Source organism: Tachyglossus aculeatus, chromosome 6 (genome assembly GCF_015852505.1).
Source record: "Tachyglossus aculeatus isolate mTacAcu1 chromosome 6, mTacAcu1.pri, whole genome shotgun sequence".
NCBI classification, from domain to species: Eukaryota; Metazoa; Chordata; class Mammalia; order Monotremata; family Tachyglossidae; genus Tachyglossus; species Tachyglossus aculeatus.
The window spans coordinates 38062209-38084029 of record NC_052071.1 but is presented as its reverse complement, the minus strand read 5'-3'; the positions used below and the strand labels follow the sequence as shown (position 1 = coordinate 38084029).

Below are 21821 nucleotides of genomic sequence, written 5' to 3'. Positions count from 1 at the left end.
ATTTCACCTGTCCCCAGACCAGCTCCCCCACGCCCACAAACAGGCACCAGAGCCACTGTTCTGTGGTCAGAGGTGAACAGCTGAAGGGCTTGCCACCAAACTGCACAATCACGATCTGCAAAAGAAGAACTGGCATGAGACAACAGTCCAGATGGTCTGGACAAAAACAAAGCAGAAATGGGATCGGCCCTCTCACCCAGCAGAGACTGCACCCCTTCCGTTCGACGCAGTCTTGCTAATCCAGGCAAACAAGATGCCACCAATCTGTTCTTTCCCAGCTTGAAGTTCACCTTTCCCCTTGCACTACTTCTTTTAATTGCCACACCCCTCCAAGCTTCACCCTCTAATGCTGTCGTATCTTGGTCCCACATTCCTACTTCTGCAGTGCTGCTGCAGTACTTCTACGTTCTCTTTCAGAAGAGCAATAATCATTTTTAAGGAAATGACAGGACCCTGATAAAGGATGGAAAGAATCAATTAGGTTTGGCTTGGCTAAAGGACAAATAGAGAGACATATAAGAATTCCATATGCCTTCTTAAAGGGTGGAGTAATTATTCATATTGGTATAGGCACATAAGTAACTGGAACTAGAAGAGAAAACTACAGTGTATTGTTTTAAAATTCAGGTATGTTATAGAAGCCCAGTTGCTCAGGACAGTTACATGAGGCCAGAATAGAGTCTCCATTCCTGACTTGGTTTGGAGGAACCCAGCTCTGAGCGGGCTGGAGATCATGAATGACTGCTGGAGCCTTTTCTGACCTTGGTTTCTGTATTCCACTTGGTACCTGTGTACTCTGCTAATTTCAAAAGAGTTTACTCTCAGAAATGCACCTTCTAAGGTTCAAGGTACATTTTGATTTCATTAGGTAGCTTTGAGGTGTTCCTGTTATCAGCCATTTTGAGAATTCCTCCTTTTGTTTCAGCTGAGGAGTTGTTAGAGGGAAAAGCTAGACAGTACTGCTTTTCTAATCATGAGGAAAGATGTCAAGGAGGGCAACAAGTACATGAGATTCGGTGGTGATTGGCAGAGCACAGCAGAATGCTGGGTTGGACAGACCATTGATCTGCCCCAGGATAAGGCATTGCTTTTGTTCTCATCTTCTTAAATACAGTGCCCATCTTTCATTAAGGTGCAACATTGAGGACACGTTCTCTAATTCTTTGGGTTCAGCCAAATCTCCTTGGCCATTTCCTTTTTAACAATTTTACCTTGAGGCAAGTGAGGGTAAATGACTTGTTCAAGGTCACCAGTAAATTAAGGGTCAGAGCAGTTATAAGAACACCTTCATCCTGTGTTCTCCATCTTTGAACTAAGGGGGAACCGTACTAAAACTGCTGCGTTTTAATGACTGGGCATTCCCCTAGCATCTTGAATACCGACCCACAAACCACCTCTCTTACCTGAACACCAAAGGTTCCCAGAACAATGGTACAGAAGATGGGATTGCCAAAGATGCCATCAAAGACATTCCTTTCCCCGTGGATTTTCCGCGCATTGATTTCATTGAATAGCTGCATCATCACGAAAGTGTTGAAGATAATGGTGTAGTGTTCGGAGGGAGGAGAGTGCAGAGGGGCATTTCGGCCACTGTCAATGTCAAAAAAGATTTCACCTGGAATTGGAGAACGTTGAAAAGAAAAAGAAGAGATGTTAGTGAAAAACAAATGTAGCAAATGTAGTATGAGATTCTCTAGAGTTGTTATGGATGGTTTAATTCCTCCCCACGCCCCCACCTCCCCTCACTGCATTCTCTTGCTTCTAGGCTGTAAGAGCACTGTGGGCAGGGAACATATCTACCAACTCTTTTCTATTGTACTCTCTCAAGTGGTTTGTACAGTGTTGTACACAGTAAGCACTCAGTAAATACCATTAACTGATTGATTGCCTTAACATCAAAAGCAGAGTTGTTGATAGCAATCTCCATCCAGTCATTTCACACTGCAACTACCACGTTATCATTAGGGTTTGGATTTTTTGGTGCCTTCATTCATTCATTCAATTGTATTTATTGAGCGCTTACTGTGCGTAGAGCACTGTACTAAGCGCTTGGGAAGTACAAGTTGGCAACATATAGAGACAGTCCTTACCCAACAGCGGGCTCACAGTCTAGAAGGGGGAAACAGACAACAAAACAAAACGTATTAACAAAATAAAATAAATAGAATAAATATGTACAAATAAAATAAATAGAGTAATAAATATGTATAAACATACATACATATATACAGGTGCTGTGGGGAGGGGAAGAAGGTAAGGCGGGGGGGGGATGGGGAGAGGGAGATGCCTTCCCTTCCGTGGTTAAACACTATGCTTGACTACTAGACGTACCCCAAAATAGTACATCAGTTGTAAAATGATTTAAGTTTGGAATTTGAACTTCCAACAAGCCCAGGTTATTTGGAACTTTAATAGGCAAGCACATTTGTTAGCCTAATCTAGTAGGGGCTCCTTTTTCCCTATAAGTTGTTATAATTCATTCCCAAAACAATACTCTTCCTTTCATTCGAGGAACATTACTGTACACAGCAGTGACTGGTCTTACCCCAGAGCCTGTTTAAGCTTTTGTTAGAATAATAGAAATTACAGATTGGCAAGATCGTGTCCACCTTTCAGTCAGTGCTACAACACTATTGATAACTTTGTATCCGCAGGAGAAACCCCTTCACTTCTTCTGATTAACGAGGTACTTTTTCAAATGTACTTTCGCAGTGACCAACTGCTCAAGAATCCTCCAAAAGCTTCTGTTTTGCTACTTGAGAAGCACCATGGCTTGGTGGAAAGAGAATGGGTATGGGAATCAAAGAACCTGGGCTCTAATCTCGGCTCTGTCATTTTCCTGCTGTGTGACCTTGGGCAAGCCACTTCACTTCTCTGTGCCTCAGTTCCCTCATCTGCAAAATGGAGATTCAATACCTGTCCTCTTTCCTACTTAAACTGAGAGCCCCATGTGGGACCTGATGATCTTGTATTTGTATCTACCCCAGTGCTTAGTACAGTGCTTGGCACAAAGTAAGCACTTAAATGCCATAGTTCTTCTTCTTCTTCTTCTTCTTATTACTCCCAGGAGTAATAGGTGGGTAAGCTCCAACACAAGAGCCTTGGGATTTGCCAGTACTCTAAAAAAGGAATTGTTTCCCTTTGAAGCTACTTTTCTCCAGCCATCAAGAGGCTGCTCTGCCACTTTGACATTATTAGAAGCATAAACACTTTCAATTTGCATCTGAATTCTCTTGTCTGAGCTTCTCAGAGCCATACCTAGTTGTAGGAGAGTTCAGACTCCCTATTTTATTCATGGTCAATGGATCATTCAGTTTATTAAGACCTTACTATGTGCAGAGCACTGTACTAATCAATCAATCAATCGTATTTATTGAGCGCTTACTGTGTGCAGAGCACTGTACTAAGCGCTTGGGAAGTACAACACAAAATAATACTAGACACATTTCCTGCCCACAGCGAGCTTACAGTCTAGGGGACAGGCTTATAGTCTAGGGGACTGGTTTACAGTCTGTCAGGTAAGGGGGGTTTTCAGCCAATCAAATACCTTTTCTCCTTTGTGTTTGGAAGGTGTGAGACCCCAAAACAGAATTCTTTGCCCATTTCTTTAAGCATCAGGAGTCGAGTCCTGAAGTTAAAAGATTTCCTCCCTACCTGCCCTGACTGCTTCTTTGTCCAGTCTTTCCTGTCTGCTCTTTGATTGCAACAAAGGGAAAGGCTAATTTTCTCGGGAGAATGGAAAGCCCTGCTTCTGTGGGACTGTGGACGTACCAACAAAAAGCAAGGTGAAAATGATGGTGAGTTGGTAGACCGCGTGTCCCAGAATGTTCTTCATCATGGTTCTCGAGATGAGGGGCTTGTTGCGACCATACGGCTTGCGCAGGAGGAGAGACTCGGTGGGTGGTTCTGTTGCCAGAGCCAGAGAAGCGAACGTATCCATGATCAGATTCACCCAGAGCATCTGGACAGCTTTGAGAGGAGAGTCCTGCAGGAAAGGATGGGGGAAGGAGGAAATTAGCCAGCAGGAACAAAGTCGGCAGAGATTTCATCACAATTCTGGCCCTTTGTCTAAATAAATTGGGGCCAATGTCTTGAGTGGGTAGGGTTTTAGCTTCAGAGGCTCAAAGAGGTTGTATTAAAAATAATAATAAAAATGGTGCATTTGTTAAGTGCTTTTGATGTGTCAAGCATTGAGGCAGATACACCATAACCAGATCAGATATAATCCCTGTCATTCATGAGGCTCACAGAGTAATTAGGAGAGAGAATAGGTGTTGAATCCTCATTTTCAGTTGAAGAAACTGAGGCACTGAGAAGTTAAATGACTTGCCTAAGGTCACACAGCAGCCAAGTAGTGGAGCCTGGATCCAGGCCCAGGTCTCCTGACTTCCAAGCCTATGCTCTTTCCACTAGTTGATGGCAGTAAGTACTCAACAAATGCCATTAATTGACTGCTAACCCACATCTGTCTTTAATCTTATTTTACTGATAAATAATTTGCTTTGCCTTGATGATAAATTGTGCCTAAGAGAAGGGGACTGAAGCTTGTCAGCCAAGTTGATTGACTCCTGAGCACAGTAAAAATATGGCTTCCAGGGAATTTCAGGGAAACAGCATGGGCCTGGGAACCAGAGGTCCTGGGTTCTAATCCTGGTCCCTCCAGTCATCTCCTGTGTGACCTTCGGCAAGCCACTTCATTTCTCTGTGCCTCAGTTACCCCAGCTGTAAAATGGGGATTAAGATTGTGAATCCTATGTGGATTAGTGCTATGTCCAACCTTATTCATTCAATCATATTTATTGAGCGCTTACTCTGTGCAGAGCACTGTATTAAGCACTTGAATCTTATTGGCTTGTATCTACCCCAGCATTTAGTACAGAGCTTGGCACATTGTAAGCATTTAACAAATACCACAATTATTATTTTCTCATTCAGATCCCTCCCAGTGTGAGGGGTCCTGGGCCTTTCAGGAGAAATAGAACTGAAAAATGTACAGACAACTTTAAATGTGTCCATCATATTGCTCTACTGTACTCTCCCAAGTGCTTAGTACAGTGCTTTGCACACAATAAACACTCAATAAATATGATAGACTGACTGACTTCTCTCACAAGATCTGTAACCCAACACTGAGGATCTGAACCATTTAATTCCTTCAAACTGAGCTATTTGGTGTTGGGCTCCCATTTGCCTGTTAAATACTATTATTATTATTATTATTGTGGTATTTATTAAGTGCTTACTATGATGCCACGATCATCCACTATCAAGGGACCTGGAAAGTTCCTTTAATTCACATTTACCTGAGTGATGCAGGCACCTGTAAAGGCCACAATCACTGCCACCACATTGACCGTCAGCTGAAACTGCAGGAATTTAGAAATGCTGTCGTAGACGTTGCGACCCCACATCACCGCCTTGACGATGCTGGAGAAGTTGTCGTCTGTCAGGATGATGTCCGAAGCCTCTTTGGCTACATCCGTCCCAGCTATCCCCTGGAGAATCACACACAAATACAACTGGGAATACCTCCAGGGGCCCCCGCCCCCGGCTTCCTTGCTTCCCACCGACTGGGCTCAACGACTGTCAAACAACGGTGATGGTCGAGTGGTCCCCCTCTGTGTCCCCCTCTGCCAGGACACATCGCACAATTCATCTTTAGACGCGTGAACGCGCAAACTATAACCAGATGCTGAACACAACATTCAGACTCCATGGCTCCCTTCAGCCATGGGGTGGGGACCCTAGTACGGGCTAACATTCCCAAGACACCACCACCCAACCAAAAGAACCACACTTTGGAAGAAAGGGGGTTTCAAATTGTTTTAGGAACTTGGGCGTGGGAAGGGAGGGGTTTGTCCTAGGTGGATGTCGAGGAGGTGCCAATTTTCTACCCTAGCAGCCTCCTCGAGGGCTGCTTAGACACCTGTCCACCTAAAGGGTATGGTGGGAGGTGGGTACCTTTCAGGATGAGACTCAAGCCACCTTTAAGCTGCAGCAGCATTCTGTGAATCTGGGTGGAAGAGCGGGTAGATTCTAAAGGAGAAAGCTCTCTGTGTATAGGTCACTCGTTTGAATCCAACCTGGGTCAGTGAGAAGGCATCGATCAAAAGTCATTACTGTTTGGTGACCCTTTGGGAAATGAGTTAGAGGGTCTCACTTCAGTTTCTAAGAAAGACACAGGAGTCCCCAACAACAAAGCTACCCTCAGAGTCCAGCCTGATGAGCCTCCTTGGTTTGGGATTTTGGTGGGAAAGCCAAAGAGGGAGCAGACTCTGGTTCTCTCTCCTTTGCGTGCTAGAGGTCATTTCTTCAGGTGGGGATGGGTGAAATAGCAGCAATGGGCAGGGCTTGATGGAGCACTGAGGTAGTTAAGCGTAATCGGCAGGTGAGACCTGTTATTGGTAATGAATGCAGGGCTCAGCTAGGGGTTTGAGGAGAGAGTCAATCCAAGACCTGGCCCCCAGTCAGCTCTTTGGGGGTTTAGCTAATCTGTTCAGCAAAGGCACTGGAAGAAATAAGTTGTCTAGGATGGTGGGAAGAAGTATAGCTTTCTGAGTTTTTCCGCAAGAATTGGTCTCTAGGCCATTTCAAATAACAGCTCGGGGGCTACCACTTTTAAAAGAGTTAAAATGAGATCAGCTTTTCCAAGGCAGATGGGACCAGAGTGAGGGGCCGCTTGAATGTACGGCTCCCGAGGCCTGTTTACCATAGCAAAGCCAACATCAGCCTTTTTCAGGGCCGGTCCATCGTTGGTTCCGTCCCCGGTCACGGCCACCACTTGTCTCTGCTCTCCAATGGTGCTGTCGATGATTCCTGAAACACATTGTAGACCACAGCTGGTGCTGGAAGTCCACCTACCGAATGGTGGGGAATGGCGGGGTGGAGAGAGGAGGGGCTCTGACCTGCCCATTTCAGAGTGGAACTGAAAGCTCTCCCAGAGATTTTCTTTAACCGCTGACTGAGGGAAAGCTCAACTTACCCCCACGCTTCTATCCCTTCCCCGGTTATCACCTCCCTGGCTCCCCTGCCCCTCCCCACCTCAAAACATTACTCGCTGTTTGACCATCTCCTCTCCCTCTGGGCCTCCATGTCCACACTCCTCCTCGGGGCTGGATTCTTATAGACTGATTCATCTGTCTTTTCTGCTTTTCCATTTCTCTTCTGTATTCTAATTCTATAGATCAATTTTTCTCCTCCTCTCGCAAGTGCTTAGTACAGTGCTCTACACATGGTAAGTGCTCAGTAAATACCACTGATTGATTGATTGCCTAATCCTCATTTTACAGATGAGGAAACTGAGGCACAGAGAAATGATGTGACTTGCCCAACATCACACAGCAGGCAAGTGATGGAACAGGATTAGAATTTAGATCTCCCACCTTCCAGGATGGTGCTGTTTCCTCTAGACCATGCTGCTTGTCTAAATACAAGGTAAAGCGGATTAGGCCCAGGGGTGGGCAATTTTATTCTGGAACAGTCACTGCCTGCTCTTTCAGGGACAACATGCTTGCCTCCAGGTCAATGCTCATGACGCTTCTTTTTTTTTTCAGTTATAAATATTTGAGGTATATGTGCTCCTTGTGTCTTGCTGATGTTGGTCATAAAAACCCCGTGGAACAATATTCAAAGGAGCACTGAAAGGCACATTTTTTGGCATTCCTTTTCTCTTACCACACCCCAAATACCATTCTAAACTGTCGGTTGAGTTTTGGGGGCTCAGATGATAAAGCATCTCAGCATATCTAACCCTCACTTTCTGCCTTAAGTTTACTGCATCTCAAACAATACTGTGCTCATGCTGCTCACGACTATCCCATTATTTAATTTTCCTTCCTAACTGAAAGTTTCTCCCACTCTCCCAGCTTATTTTAATCCTTCTTAACTACACAGTCCCATTAGTTTTTATGGCCTCAACAGCTGGGTCCCACAGAGCTACTGCTTTTTTACTCCTCTATTTTCATTGCTGGGATAGCCAGGGACATTGCTGTGCCCCCTGGAGAGACTTGATTTTAGATTAAATGAGTTTCCTGTTCTCATCTCAGTTCTCACCAATTCTCAAGTTATTCCTGTCCCATTTTGGAAAATTTTCCCATCGCTGTCATCACCCAAAACAGTGACATTTTTTAAAATGAAAGATTTGGGACTGGCAATGTTATTTTAGGTAAGATTTCCCTAAATGGGGGTGTGAAGGCACTAAAGTAGATTGATTATCTTCTCTGTCCCATGAGAAATCTCTTCTCTGAGATATTTGGCAGAGAACCTCTGGTTGGCTCTACCAGAAAAAAAGCACAGAGATACATGGTGGCCTAGTGGAAAGAGCCCGGGCATAGGAGTCAGAGGACCTGGGTTCTAATTCCACCTCCGCAATTTACCTGCTGTGTGATCTTGGACAAGTCACTTAACTTGTCTGTGTCTCAGTTCCCTCATCTGCAAAATGGGGATTCAGTACCTATACTCCCTTCTACTTAAACTGTGAGCCCAAAGTGGGATCTGATTATATCTACCCCTATGCTTGGTACAGTGTTTCATTCATTCATTCATTCATTTAATCATATTTATTGAGTGCTTGCTGTGTGCAGAGCACTGTACTAAGCGCTTGGGAAGTACAAGTTGGCAACATATAGAGATGGTCCCTACCCAACAGTGGGCTCACAGTCTAGAAGGGGGAGACAGAGAACAAAATAAAACATATTAACAAAATAAGTAGAATAAATATGTACAAGTAAAATAGAGTAATAAATACATACAAACATATTAGAGTTTATTAATAATAATAATAATAATGATAATAATGTTGGTATTTGTTAAGCACATACTATGTGCCAAGCACTGTTCTAAGTACTGGGGTAGATACAAAGTCATTAGGTTGTCCCACCTGGGGCTCACAATCTTAATCCCCATTTTACAGATGAGGTAACTGTGGCCCAGAGAAGTTAAGTGATTTGCCCAAAGTCACACAGCTGACAAGTGGCAGAGCCGGGAATAGAACCCATGACCTCTGACTCCTAAATACCACAATAATTAAAAGCAACACAAATATACGACGGACTGATAATATTTGAAACAATTTCTTCAGTCCTTCAGTCTCACTGAGTTGCTCTTCCCTGGTATGCAATTTACAGACACACGGATGTCAATACCCATTCATTCATTCGTTCATTCAATCGTATTTATTGAGCGCTTACAGTGTGCCGAGCACTGTACTAAGTGCTTGGGAAGTACAAGTCGACAACCTATAGAGACGGTCCCTACAGAACAATGGGCTCACAGTCTAGAAGGGGGAGACAGACAACAAAATAAAACATGTAGACAGGTTTAGTCTCTCAAGCATTTACTACAGTGCTTTTTACATGGTACACAATATATACTATTGATTGATAGATAATAAATATTTCTTGGCTTGCAGAGGCTAGTCTATTGCTGGGCTCTAAAAAATGCATTTGAAATCAAGTGAAAGTGACCGGTTCCATCTTTAATTTCCAAACTGCAGCCTGAGGATCTTAGCATTCAACAAATAGGACCATTTCAATCTCCCGCATTCAAACGCAGCCTCTGGGAGAACAGAGTGTAATAGCTTATTATCCAACAGGTTAGGAGATTTAAACACTAGTTTTTCAGGGAGGTTTGTACAGAGGTAAGCCTGATCAGGACTTGAGCTCTAACCGCTGTCTTTTGGAATGTGGAGCCAAAGATTTAATGGCTGTGAGAGGGAAGACTCAGTTTCTGTGTCTGACAGCCTGTGAAGGGTCACCTTGTCGCATGTGGAGAGACTGAGAGAGCAGCATCTCACAGCCGCATTGCTGGGCTTAAAGTCCCCGTGGCAGTATCATCAGCCTGATACTGACCCAGAGAGGAGGACTTAATTGCCACAGCACCAAAATTAAGGTGAGCCAGGAATAAGGATTCTTCTCTGGAAAGGCAGGGTTTTTTTTTTTTTTTGTTCCTTAAATGGTATTTGTACTATGTGCCAAGCACCGGTCTAAGCACTAGGGTAAAAACAAGGTAATCAGGTCAGACACAGTCCCTGTCACACTCCCATTCTAAGTTGAAGAAACTGAGGCCCAGAGAAGTTAAGGGACTTGCCCAAGGTCACACAGCAGGTAAGTGGTGGAGCCAGGATTAGAATTCATGTCCTCTGACTCCCAGGACTGTGCATCTTCTGCTAGGCCATACTGCTTCTGAGCCAGCAACCCCTCAAGGCTTAAACTGGGGGAAGACTCATACAACATCAGATTTAAAACAATTTTGGGAGGGTCAAGGCCAGGATAGGAATCTTCAGCTTAGGGTCACCTCTTCCTGGACTGAGTTACTGTGAACTGGGGTCCACAAGACGAGGGTGTTGGGAGATGGACAGAGAAGAATAAATGCTTCTCTCCAGGGCTGTTTTCACGTTTTTTTCTCTTCTTCTCTCCCTCACATCACCTGCCCATGCCACACCTGCTTTGTTTCAAGGTCAGAGCTAGATAGTTATTACTAGAGATCGGCTGGGATGCCTTGATCTCCAAAAGCCCTTCCCCAGGTGAGCCTTGAGTCAAACTCACAATTCCTGCACCCCGCTTTCCCCCCGCACCTCCAGTTTGGTGGTTTCATCCTGAAAGGGGCTGAGGTAGAGATGGGACATCCTGATCTTCTAGGCTTCTGGGACTAAAATCCTCAGTGTCCCAGATGCCCTGGGAGCTACTGCACATGTGCGTAAGCTAGTTGTCATCAATGGTATTTATTGAGTGCTTACTATATGTAAGGCACTGTACTAAGCATTTGGGAGAGTACAATACAACAGAGTCAGCAGACATGTTCCCTGCCCGTTAGGGCATTATTTAAGAGTTTGCCATGCTCAAAATACTGTGCTAAGTGCTGTGGTAACTTCTGTTTACTTCTGCTTCAGTTTGGCCCTTGGACCCAGCTGGGCAGGTTCTATCTAGCTGTGTGCCCTCCCGTAGTTCTGGCATCAACAACAGGGCTTTTGAAGGAGAAGAGTCAGTGGAACATTTGTTAAATCAAATGGGGGTAACTTTAGTCTAAGTCCAGCTGTCCTGGGCTCCTCTACTCTCCTGCTTCCCCCGCAATTCAGATAAACGTCCCACAATTCAGTTTCTCTTCCTGTTCTCCCTCCAGATTTCTTTTCTGTAACATTCCGTGGCATCACCTCAGCCCCCCGCTGACCCCAGGCCCTACCCATTTTGTCCAGTGCTAAATTCAGTGGGGCAAGGACCCATCGTCACCCCAGCACCAGGCCTGGGTGCCCAGCCCGGTGGTGAGCTTTGCGGAGCGCACCCGGACGCCGTCCCTCCTTCTCTCCCGGTCCCTGGCCAGGTCAGCATGGGCATGCAAGACATTCACTCACAATGCACGTAAAATGTTCGAGGGCAGAGATGTGGCACACACCCCTCACATATTGCAGCTCAGGAGGGAGTGCGGGGAGCTGCATAGAGGAAGAAGGAAGCCTGGGAGTTCACTGAGCTAACCAAATCACACAGGGCCGGCCTGAGAGCTTCGGGCACTGCCCTCGGCCAGGTGAAACACCAAATCCTGCTCTGGGCTGGCCGGACAGCTTGACACCAGAAGGAGGATAAAATCAGGGAGTTCCCCATGGACCAGCCTGACTGTTTAGGGCACCTCAAGAGGGATGAAATTGCAGATCCCTTTATTGTCAGATTGAGGGTCTCCAAGAAGTGATGAAAATGATCCTCTGGGAATTGGGTGGATCAATAATCTGTCAAATTTTACTCCAGAGGAATCCTGCCTGAGGAAGGCGTTTCTTGTGGGAAATGGGGGGGATGGAGACTGATCCCTGGAGCCAGGGTTGGCTTGAGGACCCGCTCAAAGTAGAGACCAAGCCACGAATACCCGAGGCCGACCCACTGAGGTGGGAATGAGCACAAGTGAGAAGCTGGTCTCTTTGCTGGTCACCTTTAGTTAGGCATCCTGACATCCAGAAGAGACTCTTCCATCTCTAGCTCATCCTCTCCTGCCCCTCTTCCTCCACAGTCCCTTGGTAGAAGGGACCCTCAGACCAGCCCTGCAGCACCAAAACCCCCAAACTGTCCGTGGCGTGTTTCCGAACGTGCAGGGTCGGTGTGGGAAAGGACATGAACCAAACCGGGACCTCAATGAACTCAGCTCTTCAGAGACACAACACTGCAAGGATGCATACAGAGCAGGGGGGAAAAGAGTACAGCCACACAAGCAACGGAGAGGTGGGGAGAAGGAGACCAGCGGCAGAAGTGGAACAGGTGGAGATGAGGATGGAAGCGGTGGTGATGGTTGCTGCTGAGTTTTACCTTTCACCAGTGTGTGTTTGTCGGTTGGAGAAGAGCGAGCTAGAACTCTCAGCTTTGGCCAGATTTTATCCAGGCGCTCCTGTTCTATCTGAGGAAAGCAAACAACACAGAGCTATACAGCTACGCAGGGGAAAAAAGACAGAGCAAGTTGACAGAGGGGTGCAGGCAAGGCAGAAAAGTCCCAAGGGGCTAGGCCTTCTCCAGAGCCTGGTGTGAGAGGTACAGTCACACGCACACACTCGTATCTCGTGCTTTTGAGGATCATCCCTTGAACAGAGAAGCCCGGCTTTGTCCCTTACACTAGAAGAAGAGCCACTACCTCTCCTTTCTCGTTTCGGATTCTCCGGTTGAATTCCTTCCCTTCCAGGCACAGGAAGTCCTCCCCGGGTTGGATGATGCCACACTTGGCTGCAATGGCCCGGGCAGTATTGATGTTATCTCCCGTCACCATGCGGACGGTAATGCCAGCGCGCTGGCACTTGCGAATGGCTTCAGGAACCTGAAGAAGAAAGGAGAGATTTATTCCCACGCAAGAAACATTTGGTGCTGTCTTAGGCTCCAGGCTACTTATCAATCAGTGGTATTTATTGAGTGCTTACTGTGTGTAGAACACTGTACTAAGCACTTGGAAAAGTACAACAGAGCTGGTAGACACGTTCCCTGCCCACAATGAGTCAGACTTACCAATATGACCACCTTTGCCAGGAGGTCTTTTAGACTCCTATTTTCGGGGCTTTTGTGTCCCTTGTCCCTCACTTATGTGTCTCTTTTCTGATCCCTTTTGTCCTGTGCCCCTCCTTATTGCTAGAACAACCTTCCATTGACACCCTAATCAATCAATCAATCAATCAATGGTCTTTATTGAGAGTTTCCTCCATGTTGAGTGCCCAGCACTTAGAACAGTGCTTTGCACATAGTAAGCACTTAATAAATGCCATTATTATTATTATTGAGTGCTTTACTTAGCACTAGGGAGACTACCACGGAGCTAGAAGACATGATCCCTGCCATCAAGGGGCTTATTGTTTGGTAGAGGAGACAGACCTAAACTACATTTTAGGTAGGGGGAAGGAACCGAGTGAGTTTAAAGATCAGTACATCAGTGCTGGGTAGGGATGGTAGTGAGAGGAGAGTATGTAGATGCTTAGTGAGGGAGCCCTGAAGTGCATAGAAGAAGCCACGATCCACCTTTCCCTCAAATAACTTCCAATGATGGGCTCCTTCCTCCCTCTTCAAGACCCCATGGGCTTTTTCAGCAGTCATCAGGGATGAATTTTGCTTTTATTTGCCCTTGGTTCCAACCGACAAGTCTGTCCCAGATGGTTTTTAACCAATTCACTAGACTGGAAACTGGTGCTTGTGAGAGATTCAGGAGCCCCCAGGGACCCTCCCTTTCATGACCCTGTTTATTCATTCATTCATTCAATCATATTTATTGAGCGCTTACTGTGTGCAGGACACTATACTAAGCGCTTGGGAAGTACAAGTTGGCAACATATATGGCAACACAACGGGCTGTGGGGAGAAGCAGGTCCCCGTTTTTGCAGTCCTCACTGTCACGTCAGTTCATGCCTTTGGCCTTGGGGGACCCTTGTTGTGTGCAGTTTCTACTTCATATAATAATTACAACAAAACAATAATAATAATGATGGTATTTGTTAAGCGCTTACTATGTGCAAAGCACTGTTCTAAGCGCTGGTGGGATACAAGGTGATTAGGTTGTCCCACGTGGGGCTCACAGTCCTAATCCCCATTTTACGGATGAGGTAACAGGCACAAAGAAGTTAAATGACTTGCCCAAAGTCACACAGCGGACAAGAGGCGGAGCTGGTACTAGAACCCATGACCTCTGACTCACTCATTCATTCATTCAATCGTATTTATTGAGCGCTTACTGTGTGCAGAGCACTGTACTAAGCTCTTGGGAAGTACAAGTTGGCAACATATAGAGATGGTCCCTACCCAACAGCGGGCTCACAGCGCTCTTTCCACTGAACCACACTGCTCTCTTAACAAAAGGGAAATCCTGGGGCAGATGGGCCCGCTGAAGGCCGATTAGCTCTATCCGGAGAGAGGGGCTGCTCTTTCCATTAGCTTTTTCTTATTTCTGTCGATTCCATTAAAGAAAAATAAAGATTCCCGTGTTGGGATGGGAAGAGTTGGGAATATTTCTATGGGGATGGAACTGCCCAGTTCCCTTTCCTTAATCTCTGCTGCCATCCAGTGGCTCATTTCATTCATAGGACATCAAGGAACTGCTTCTGGATCATGGCTTTATAATAATAATGATGGCATTTATTAATAATAATAATAATAATAACAACAATGGCATTTATTAAGCGCTTACTATGTGCAAAGCACTGTTGTAAGCGCTGGGGGGATACAAGGTAATGAGGTTGTCCCACGGGGGGCTCACAGGCTTCATCCCCATTTTACAGATGAGGGAACTGAGGCCTGGAGAAGTGAAGTGAATTGCCCAAAGTCACACAGAGGACAAGGGTAGGGACTGTCTCTATATGTGGCCAACTTGTACTTCCCAAGCGCTTAGTACAGTGCTCTGCACACAGTAAGCGCTCAATAAATACGATTGATTGATTGATTGATTGAAGTGGCGGAGCCGGGATTTGAACCCATGACCTCTGACTCCAAAGCCCGGGCTCTTTCCACTGAGCCACACTGCTTCTCTGATTAAGCACTTACTATGTGCAAAGCACTGCTCTAAGGCTTCATGGCTCCTGTAGAGTCAGAGCGCAAGGTGTCCTCTCTGACCCTTTTACAGTCACTGAGAGAGAGAAGCAGGCTGATGGTGAAGGTCAGGTCCTGTCCGACTCTTATTAATAATAATAATGATTGGAGGAATAATAATGATGGCATTTGTTAAGCGCTTACTATGTGCAAAGCACTGTTCTAAGGCTTCATGGCTCCTGTAGAGTCAGAGTGCAAGGTGTCCTATCTGACCCTTTTACGGTCACCAAGAGAGAGAAGCAGGCTGATGGTGAAGGTCAGGTCCTGTCCGACTCTTATTAATAATAATAATGATTGGAGGAATAATAATGATGGCATTTGTTAAGTGCTTACTATGTGCAAAGCACTGTTCTAAGCGCTGGGTGATACAAGGTCATCAGGTTGTCTCACGTGGGGGAAGCAGCGTGGTTCAGTGGAAAGAGCCCGGGCTTTGGAGTCAGGGACTGTGGGTTCAAATCCTGGCTCCGCCACTTGTCAGCTGTGTGAGTTTGGGCAAGTCACTTCACTTCTCTGGGCCTCAGTTCCCTCATCTGTAAAATGGGGATGAAGACTGTGAGCCCCTCGTGGGACAACCTGATTACCTTGTATCTACCCCAGCGCTTAGAACAGTGCTTTGCACATAGTAAGCGCTTAACAAATACCAACATTATTACTATTATTAATCCCCATTTTACAGATGAGGGAACTGAGGCACAGAGAAGTTAAGTGATTTGCCCAAAGTCACACAGCTGACAATTGGTGGAGTCGGGATTTGAACCCATGACCTCTGGCTCCAAAGCCCGTACTTTTTCCACTGAGCCACGCTGCTTCTCTTAGTACTACTACTACTACTGCTGCTACTACTACTACTTGTAGTATTTGTTAAGCACTTACTATGTGCCAGTCACTGTACTGAGCGCTGTGGCGCTCTGGCTCCAAAGGCCGTACTTTTTCCACTGAGCCACGCTGCTTCTCTTGGTACTACTATTACTACTGCTACTACTACTACTACTTGTAGTATTTGTTAAGCACTTACTATGTGCCAGTCACTGTACTAAGCGCTGTGGTGGATACATAGTTGGCTGGAAGGTGGGAGGAGAGACCTTAAAGCTGGGCCAGAATGTGCTTCTGACCCCCTGGGAAATTCTTCCAAACAGGCTCTAAGCATCATCGGGACTTTGTCAGACAATTAGCCAAGAGTTATGGTGGGCTAGTGACTGGGCTCCAGAGGCACATACATAAGAAGAAAAGTGGCTCCTTAGGAACTCCTTTGAAGAGTCTGCCCACAGCTTTGGATTGGCAATGAGTCTGAAGGGTTTAGGTAGCAGCCTGCACCATGGAGACCCTAAAGAGGGCCAAAAATGCTCATCGACAACACAGAACTCAATCCTGTAAGTGAATTCTGTTCCCCAGGCTGAATGCCAGCCAACAGCGCATGGTTAGACAAAGACGCTTCAAGAGACTGACAGCATTTGGCATCCACGGGGCATGGCGTGACATGCCAAGTTGAAGGTTTACAGAGCTGCGGGGGTGGGCAAACTTCTCTGTGGGTGTGGGAGCTGGGCTTCCCTCAGGAGGCATCGTGAGGCCTCTAGCAGAGTCATCAGCTACTCTGGGACCTGGGTTCTAATCCCACAATTGCCACTTGTCAGCTGTGTGACTTTGGGGAAGTCACTTCATTTATCTGTGCCTCAGTTCCCTCATCTATAAAATGGGGATTAAGACTGTGAGCCCCATATGGAACATGGACTATGTCCAACCTGATTTACTTATCTCTATCCTGGCGCTTAGTCCAGTGAGATTTTGGCTTTGAGATCAGTCACTGACACTATGTCCATGTACATAGAAACTCAGTTTTAGGGGCTAGGACAAATAGAGAAATACCCAAACTGAACTGAAAGTGGGGTGCAGGGAGGGCAGAATAAACATTTTAAGGACTTGGTGGAGGGCATGGCCTAATGAAAAGACCATGGTCTTGGAAGTCAGGAGACCTGGGTTCTAATCCCTGCTCCGCCATTTGTTTGCTGTGTGATCTTGGGCAAGTCGCTTCACTTCTCTGTACCTCAGTTACCTCATCTGGAAAATGGGGATTAAGACTGTGAGATTCAGGTGGGACAGGGACTGTGCCCATCCTGATTAGCTTGTCTCTACGCCAGTGGTCAGTACAGTGACTGGCACATATTAAGTGCTTAACAGATGCCATAAGAAAAAAAGAAACTCCTTACCATTGACTTCAAAGCTCTCAATCAGCTCTCCCCTCTCCTCCCTTATTTTGCTGATTTCCATAACACACACTTCTCTAACTCCAACGTTGTACCTTGGTCTCATCTACCTCGCCACTGACACCTTACCCATGTCTTGTCTCTAGTCTGGCATGCCCTCCCCTTTCATATCAAACAGAAGATTACTCTCCCCACCTTCAAAACCTTATTAAAATCACATATCTAAAGGGCTTTCCCTGACTAAGCCTTCATTTCCTCTTCTCCCACTCCCTTCTGCGCCACCCTTGCACCCTTTTTTCACCCTTCTCTCAGTCCCATAGCACTTAGGTACTTAATAATAATAATAATAATGGCATTTATTAAGTGCTTACTATGTGCAAAGCACTGTTCTAAGCACTGGGGAGGTTACAAGGTGATCGGGTTGTCCCCCGGGGGGCTCACAGTCTTAATCCCCATTTTCCAAGTGAGGTAACTGAGGCTCAGAGACTCAATCAATAGTATTTATTGAGCGATTACTGTGTGCAGAGCACTGTACTAAGTGCTTGGGAAGTACAAGTTGGCAACATATAGAGACGGTGCCTACCCAATAGTGGGCTCACAGTCTAGAACCCATGTGGTCATGTATCCATCCAACTTGTACTTCCCAGGCGTGAAGTGACTTGCCCAAGGTCACACAGCAGACATGTGGCAGAGCCGGGATTAGAACCCATGACCTCTGACTCTCAAGCCCGTGCTCTTGCTGCTTCTCATAATTACTTATCAATAATTTATGTGTTTATATTAATGTCTGTCTCCCCCTCCAGACTGTATGCTCACTGTGGGCAGGGAATGTGTCTACCAACCCTGTTACACTGCATTCGCCCAAGCATTTTGCCCTGCACAAGTGTTCAATAAATACGATTGAATGATTAACAGAGAACTCACAAATCAGGAACTCATAAGCCAGGCTCAGAGATCTCAGAGGGGGTTAGTGATACTTAGAATACCGATGAAAGTTTTCAGGAACTGGGATTAGTCCACAGGGACAAGAGAGAGCTGAAGGGGCAACTTGGTAAAGGAAGAAGCCAGTGGTGGTCAGCTCCCCAGTGCCACTTCAAAACAGAACAAGAGAGAAGAGGCTTCAGGGGTAGCACTGGGCATTTAAGTTGTACTGAAGGACAAGTTACAGAAGCATTGTGGCCTAGTGGATAGAACAGGGGACTGGGAGTTAGAAGGACCTGGGTTCTAATCCTGCTTCTGCCATTTATTTAATAATTATGGCATTTGTTAAGTGCTTACTATGTGCCAGGCACTGAACTAAGAGCATGGGTGGATACAAGCAAATCGAGTTGGACACAGTCCCTGTCCCACGTGGGGCTCACAGTCTCAATCTCCATTTTATAGATGAGGTAACTGAGGCACAGAGAAGGGAAGTGCCTTGCCCAAGGTCACATGGCAGTCAAGTGGTAGAGGCAGGATTAGAACCCATGACCTGATTCCCATGCCCATGCTCTAACCACTATACCACCATGTGAACTTGGGCAAATCACTTAACTTCTCTGTGCTTCAGTTACTTCATCTCTAAATCGGGGACTAAGACTTTGGGCTCCATATGGGATGTGGATTGTGTCCAGCCTGATTTGCTACATAGTGAGTTCTTAAAAAGAGAAAAAAGAGTTTCCTCAAAGGGTAGGCAAGTAGTGAATCTGTGGTATCTCCTTCTCTGAGGTCTTTAAAAGCAAAGTTGAGTCTCAACTGTCTGGGATGGTTTAAGATTGGTTCCTGCCTGATGAATTAGAAAAATGACCTGTCAGGATCCCTTTCAGCTCTTAAATTCATGGTACATTTTCTAGGACACTTCCCTAGTGAGGAAGTGCATAAATCATGTCCAGCACAAGGCACGGGGAGCCTCAAAGCTCACTTGGCTTCAGCTGGAGTCTGTGGGGATTTCCACAGAAGGTACTTCCAGGGAGAAATGCTAGAAGATAATTGCTGCATCTGAATAACCAGTAGCTGAATAAAAGAGAGCTTTTAAGACTCTATCCCTCTGGGTTTTGGAGGGTTTTGGATGTTGGAAACCCAGATCCATCCAGGACATTGGGATTTACTTTTTCCAGGAGTCAGAGTAGCCACTGAAGAGGCTTTTAATTTATTTGGCAGCTTGGACTAACTCCTTGTGGGCAGGGAATGTGTCTACCAACTCTGTTACATTATCCTCTTCCAAGTACTTTGTACAACACCTGCACACAGTAAGCACTCAATAAATATGAGTGACTGATTGATGCATGTTTCTCATATCCCTTGCATTGTGTGTATTAGGGGCTCTGGGCAGGAGAGCCACTCTCCCTCCTGCCTTCTCCCCAGTTGAGTCTCACAGCCTGAAAGAGAGACAATGCGATAGCAAGAGATTATTGAGGCTGGGGATGGGACAGGGATGGTGTTGCTACAATTCTATTTAAAAATCTGCCCTTTCCTCTCCATCCAAACTGCTACAGTGTGGCTCAGTGGAAAGAGCATGGACTTTAGAGTCAGAGGTCATGGGTTCAAATCCCAGCTCCGCCAACTGTCAGCTGTGTGACTTTGGGCAAGTCACTTAACTTCTCTGCACCTCAGTTACCTCATCTGTAAAATGGGGATTAAAACTGTGAGCCCCCCGTGGGACAACCTGATCACCCTGTAACCTCCCCAGCGCTTAGAACAGTGCTTTGCACATAGTAAGCGCTTAACAAATACCATTATTATTATTATTATTACCACTTTAATCCAAGCACTTATCCTATTCCATCTTGATTACTGCATCAGCCTCCCTGTCTCCCTTCTCTTCCCACTCCAGTCCATACTTCACTCTGCTGCTTGGATCATTTTTCTACAAAAATGTTGAGTCCAAGTTTCCTCACTCCTCAAGAGCCTCTGGTGGTTGTCCATCCACCTCTGCATCAAACAGAAACCCCTTGCCTTTGGCTTTAAAGCTCTCAATCGGCTCAGCCTTTCCTACCTTTACTACAACGTAGCCCACACAATTCACTCTTCTAATGCCAAACTACTCACTATACCTTGATCTCATCTATCTCACCGCTGACCTCTCACCCACGTCCTGCCTCTGGCCTGGAATGCCCTCCCACGTCACATCCGATAGACGATTACTCTCCCCACCTTCAAAACCTTATTAAAATCACAACTCTAAGAGACCTTGCCTGACTAAGCCCTCATTTCCTCTTCTCCCACTCCCTTCTGAGTTGTATTTTGCACTTGGATTTGTACTCTTTATTCACCCCTTCCTCAGCCTCACAGCACTTATGCACTTATTCAGAATTTATATTAATGTCTGTTCCCTCCTCTAGACTGTAAGCTCATTGTGGGCAGGGAACATACCTACCAACTCAGATTGTACTGTCCCAAGAGAAGCACCCACTGTTGAGTAGGGACCGTCTCTATATGTTGCCAACTTGTACTTCCCAAGTGCTTAGTACAGTGCTCTGCACACAGTAAGCGCTCAATAAATACGATTGAATGAATGAATGAATGAATGAGAAGCAGCGTGGTTCAGTGGAAAGAGCACGGGCTTTGGAGTCAGAGGTCCTGGGTTTGAATTCCCAGCTCTGCTAATTGTCAGCTGTGCGACTTTGGGCAAGTCACTTAACTTCTCTGTGCCTCAGTTTCCTCATCTGTACAATGGGGATGAAGACTGTGAGCCCCCTGTGGGACAACCTGATCACCTTGTAACCTCCCCAGTGCTTAGAACAGTTCTTTGCACATAGTAAGCACTTAATAAATGCCATTAAAAATTGCTTAGTACAGTGCACTGCACACAGTTAGTGCTCCGTAAATACAATTGATTGATTAATTTATAGCACCTGGCAGAGAAAAGGCAGACAGGCATTTCAGTGGCCACCTAGATGATAAGGGTGTGGCAGTAATTTAATGGGGGGAATTAGCTTTGAAACACGAAATTGTTGAAAACCCTGAGATGAATAATGGGCACAGTGAACAAGTTAGAATGGCTTGCCCTCCAGTGCCTTTTGGGTTGCTGTACAAGCAGCTGTGCACCCCTGACACTGAGAATCCAACAGCCAATCCCCAGGCTAAACCCCCTCCACCAGTGAGATTTAAATCAACAATTGAAACTGGAACAGCAGGAAGTGCCATTCAGAGTTGAAGTACAACTTCCCCTTACATTGTTTCAAGACCTCAATATTCCTTCCATAAGTCCTGTGATGGTTAAAAGAGGAAAAACAGCCTCCTAACCCTCTAAGAAGGGAGTTCCATCTAGAGCCAGCAAAAGCAACTTGAAATCCTGCTCAGGTGAGCGGCCAGAAAATAGGATGGTTTGAGAAACCAGAGAAAAAGGTTTCCAGTTATTCTTAGGCTTCTTCCTACTTATTGTAAGGGGCAGAGCCAAATAAAATGGCACAGTGTTGCCTGGGGTTTTTATTTCAAGTTTATCACCAAGAATTGTCCCCAGCCAAGACGGCACCTGGCTCTGTTAATACCTTCTTTCTGAGCTGTTCAATGTCTATTTTCTATTCTGTGGCAGTAACTTTGTGGAGCCTTCATACCTCATCCTCTAAATTAAACCAACAGAAATCAAGAAATTCACTTGGAAAAATTTGCA

The 21821-nt window shown here is 45.8% G+C and overlaps 1 protein-coding gene across 6 annotated transcripts in view; it reads right to left on the bottom strand.

Moving 5' to 3' along the window:
• ATP2B3 (ATPase plasma membrane Ca2+ transporting 3) overlaps window positions 1–21821 on the bottom strand; it is a 182714-nt gene that overhangs the window by 26411 nt on the left and 134482 nt on the right. For all 6 annotated transcript variants that reach the window (XM_038747648.1, XM_038747654.1, XM_038747649.1 and 3 more), the window contains 7 exons: window positions 12604–12783; window positions 12285–12372; window positions 6710–6816; window positions 5304–5495; window positions 3772–3985; window positions 1404–1615; window positions 8–115 (listed from right to left, as the gene is read on the bottom strand). In XM_038747648.1, the coding sequence (XP_038603576.1) occupies window positions 8–115; window positions 1404–1615; window positions 3772–3985; window positions 5304–5495; window positions 6710–6816; window positions 12285–12372; window positions 12604–12783 (1101 nt within the window). The remainder of the gene's footprint in view (window positions 1–7; window positions 116–1403; window positions 1616–3771; window positions 3986–5303; window positions 5496–6709; window positions 6817–12284; window positions 12373–12603; window positions 12784–21821) is intronic.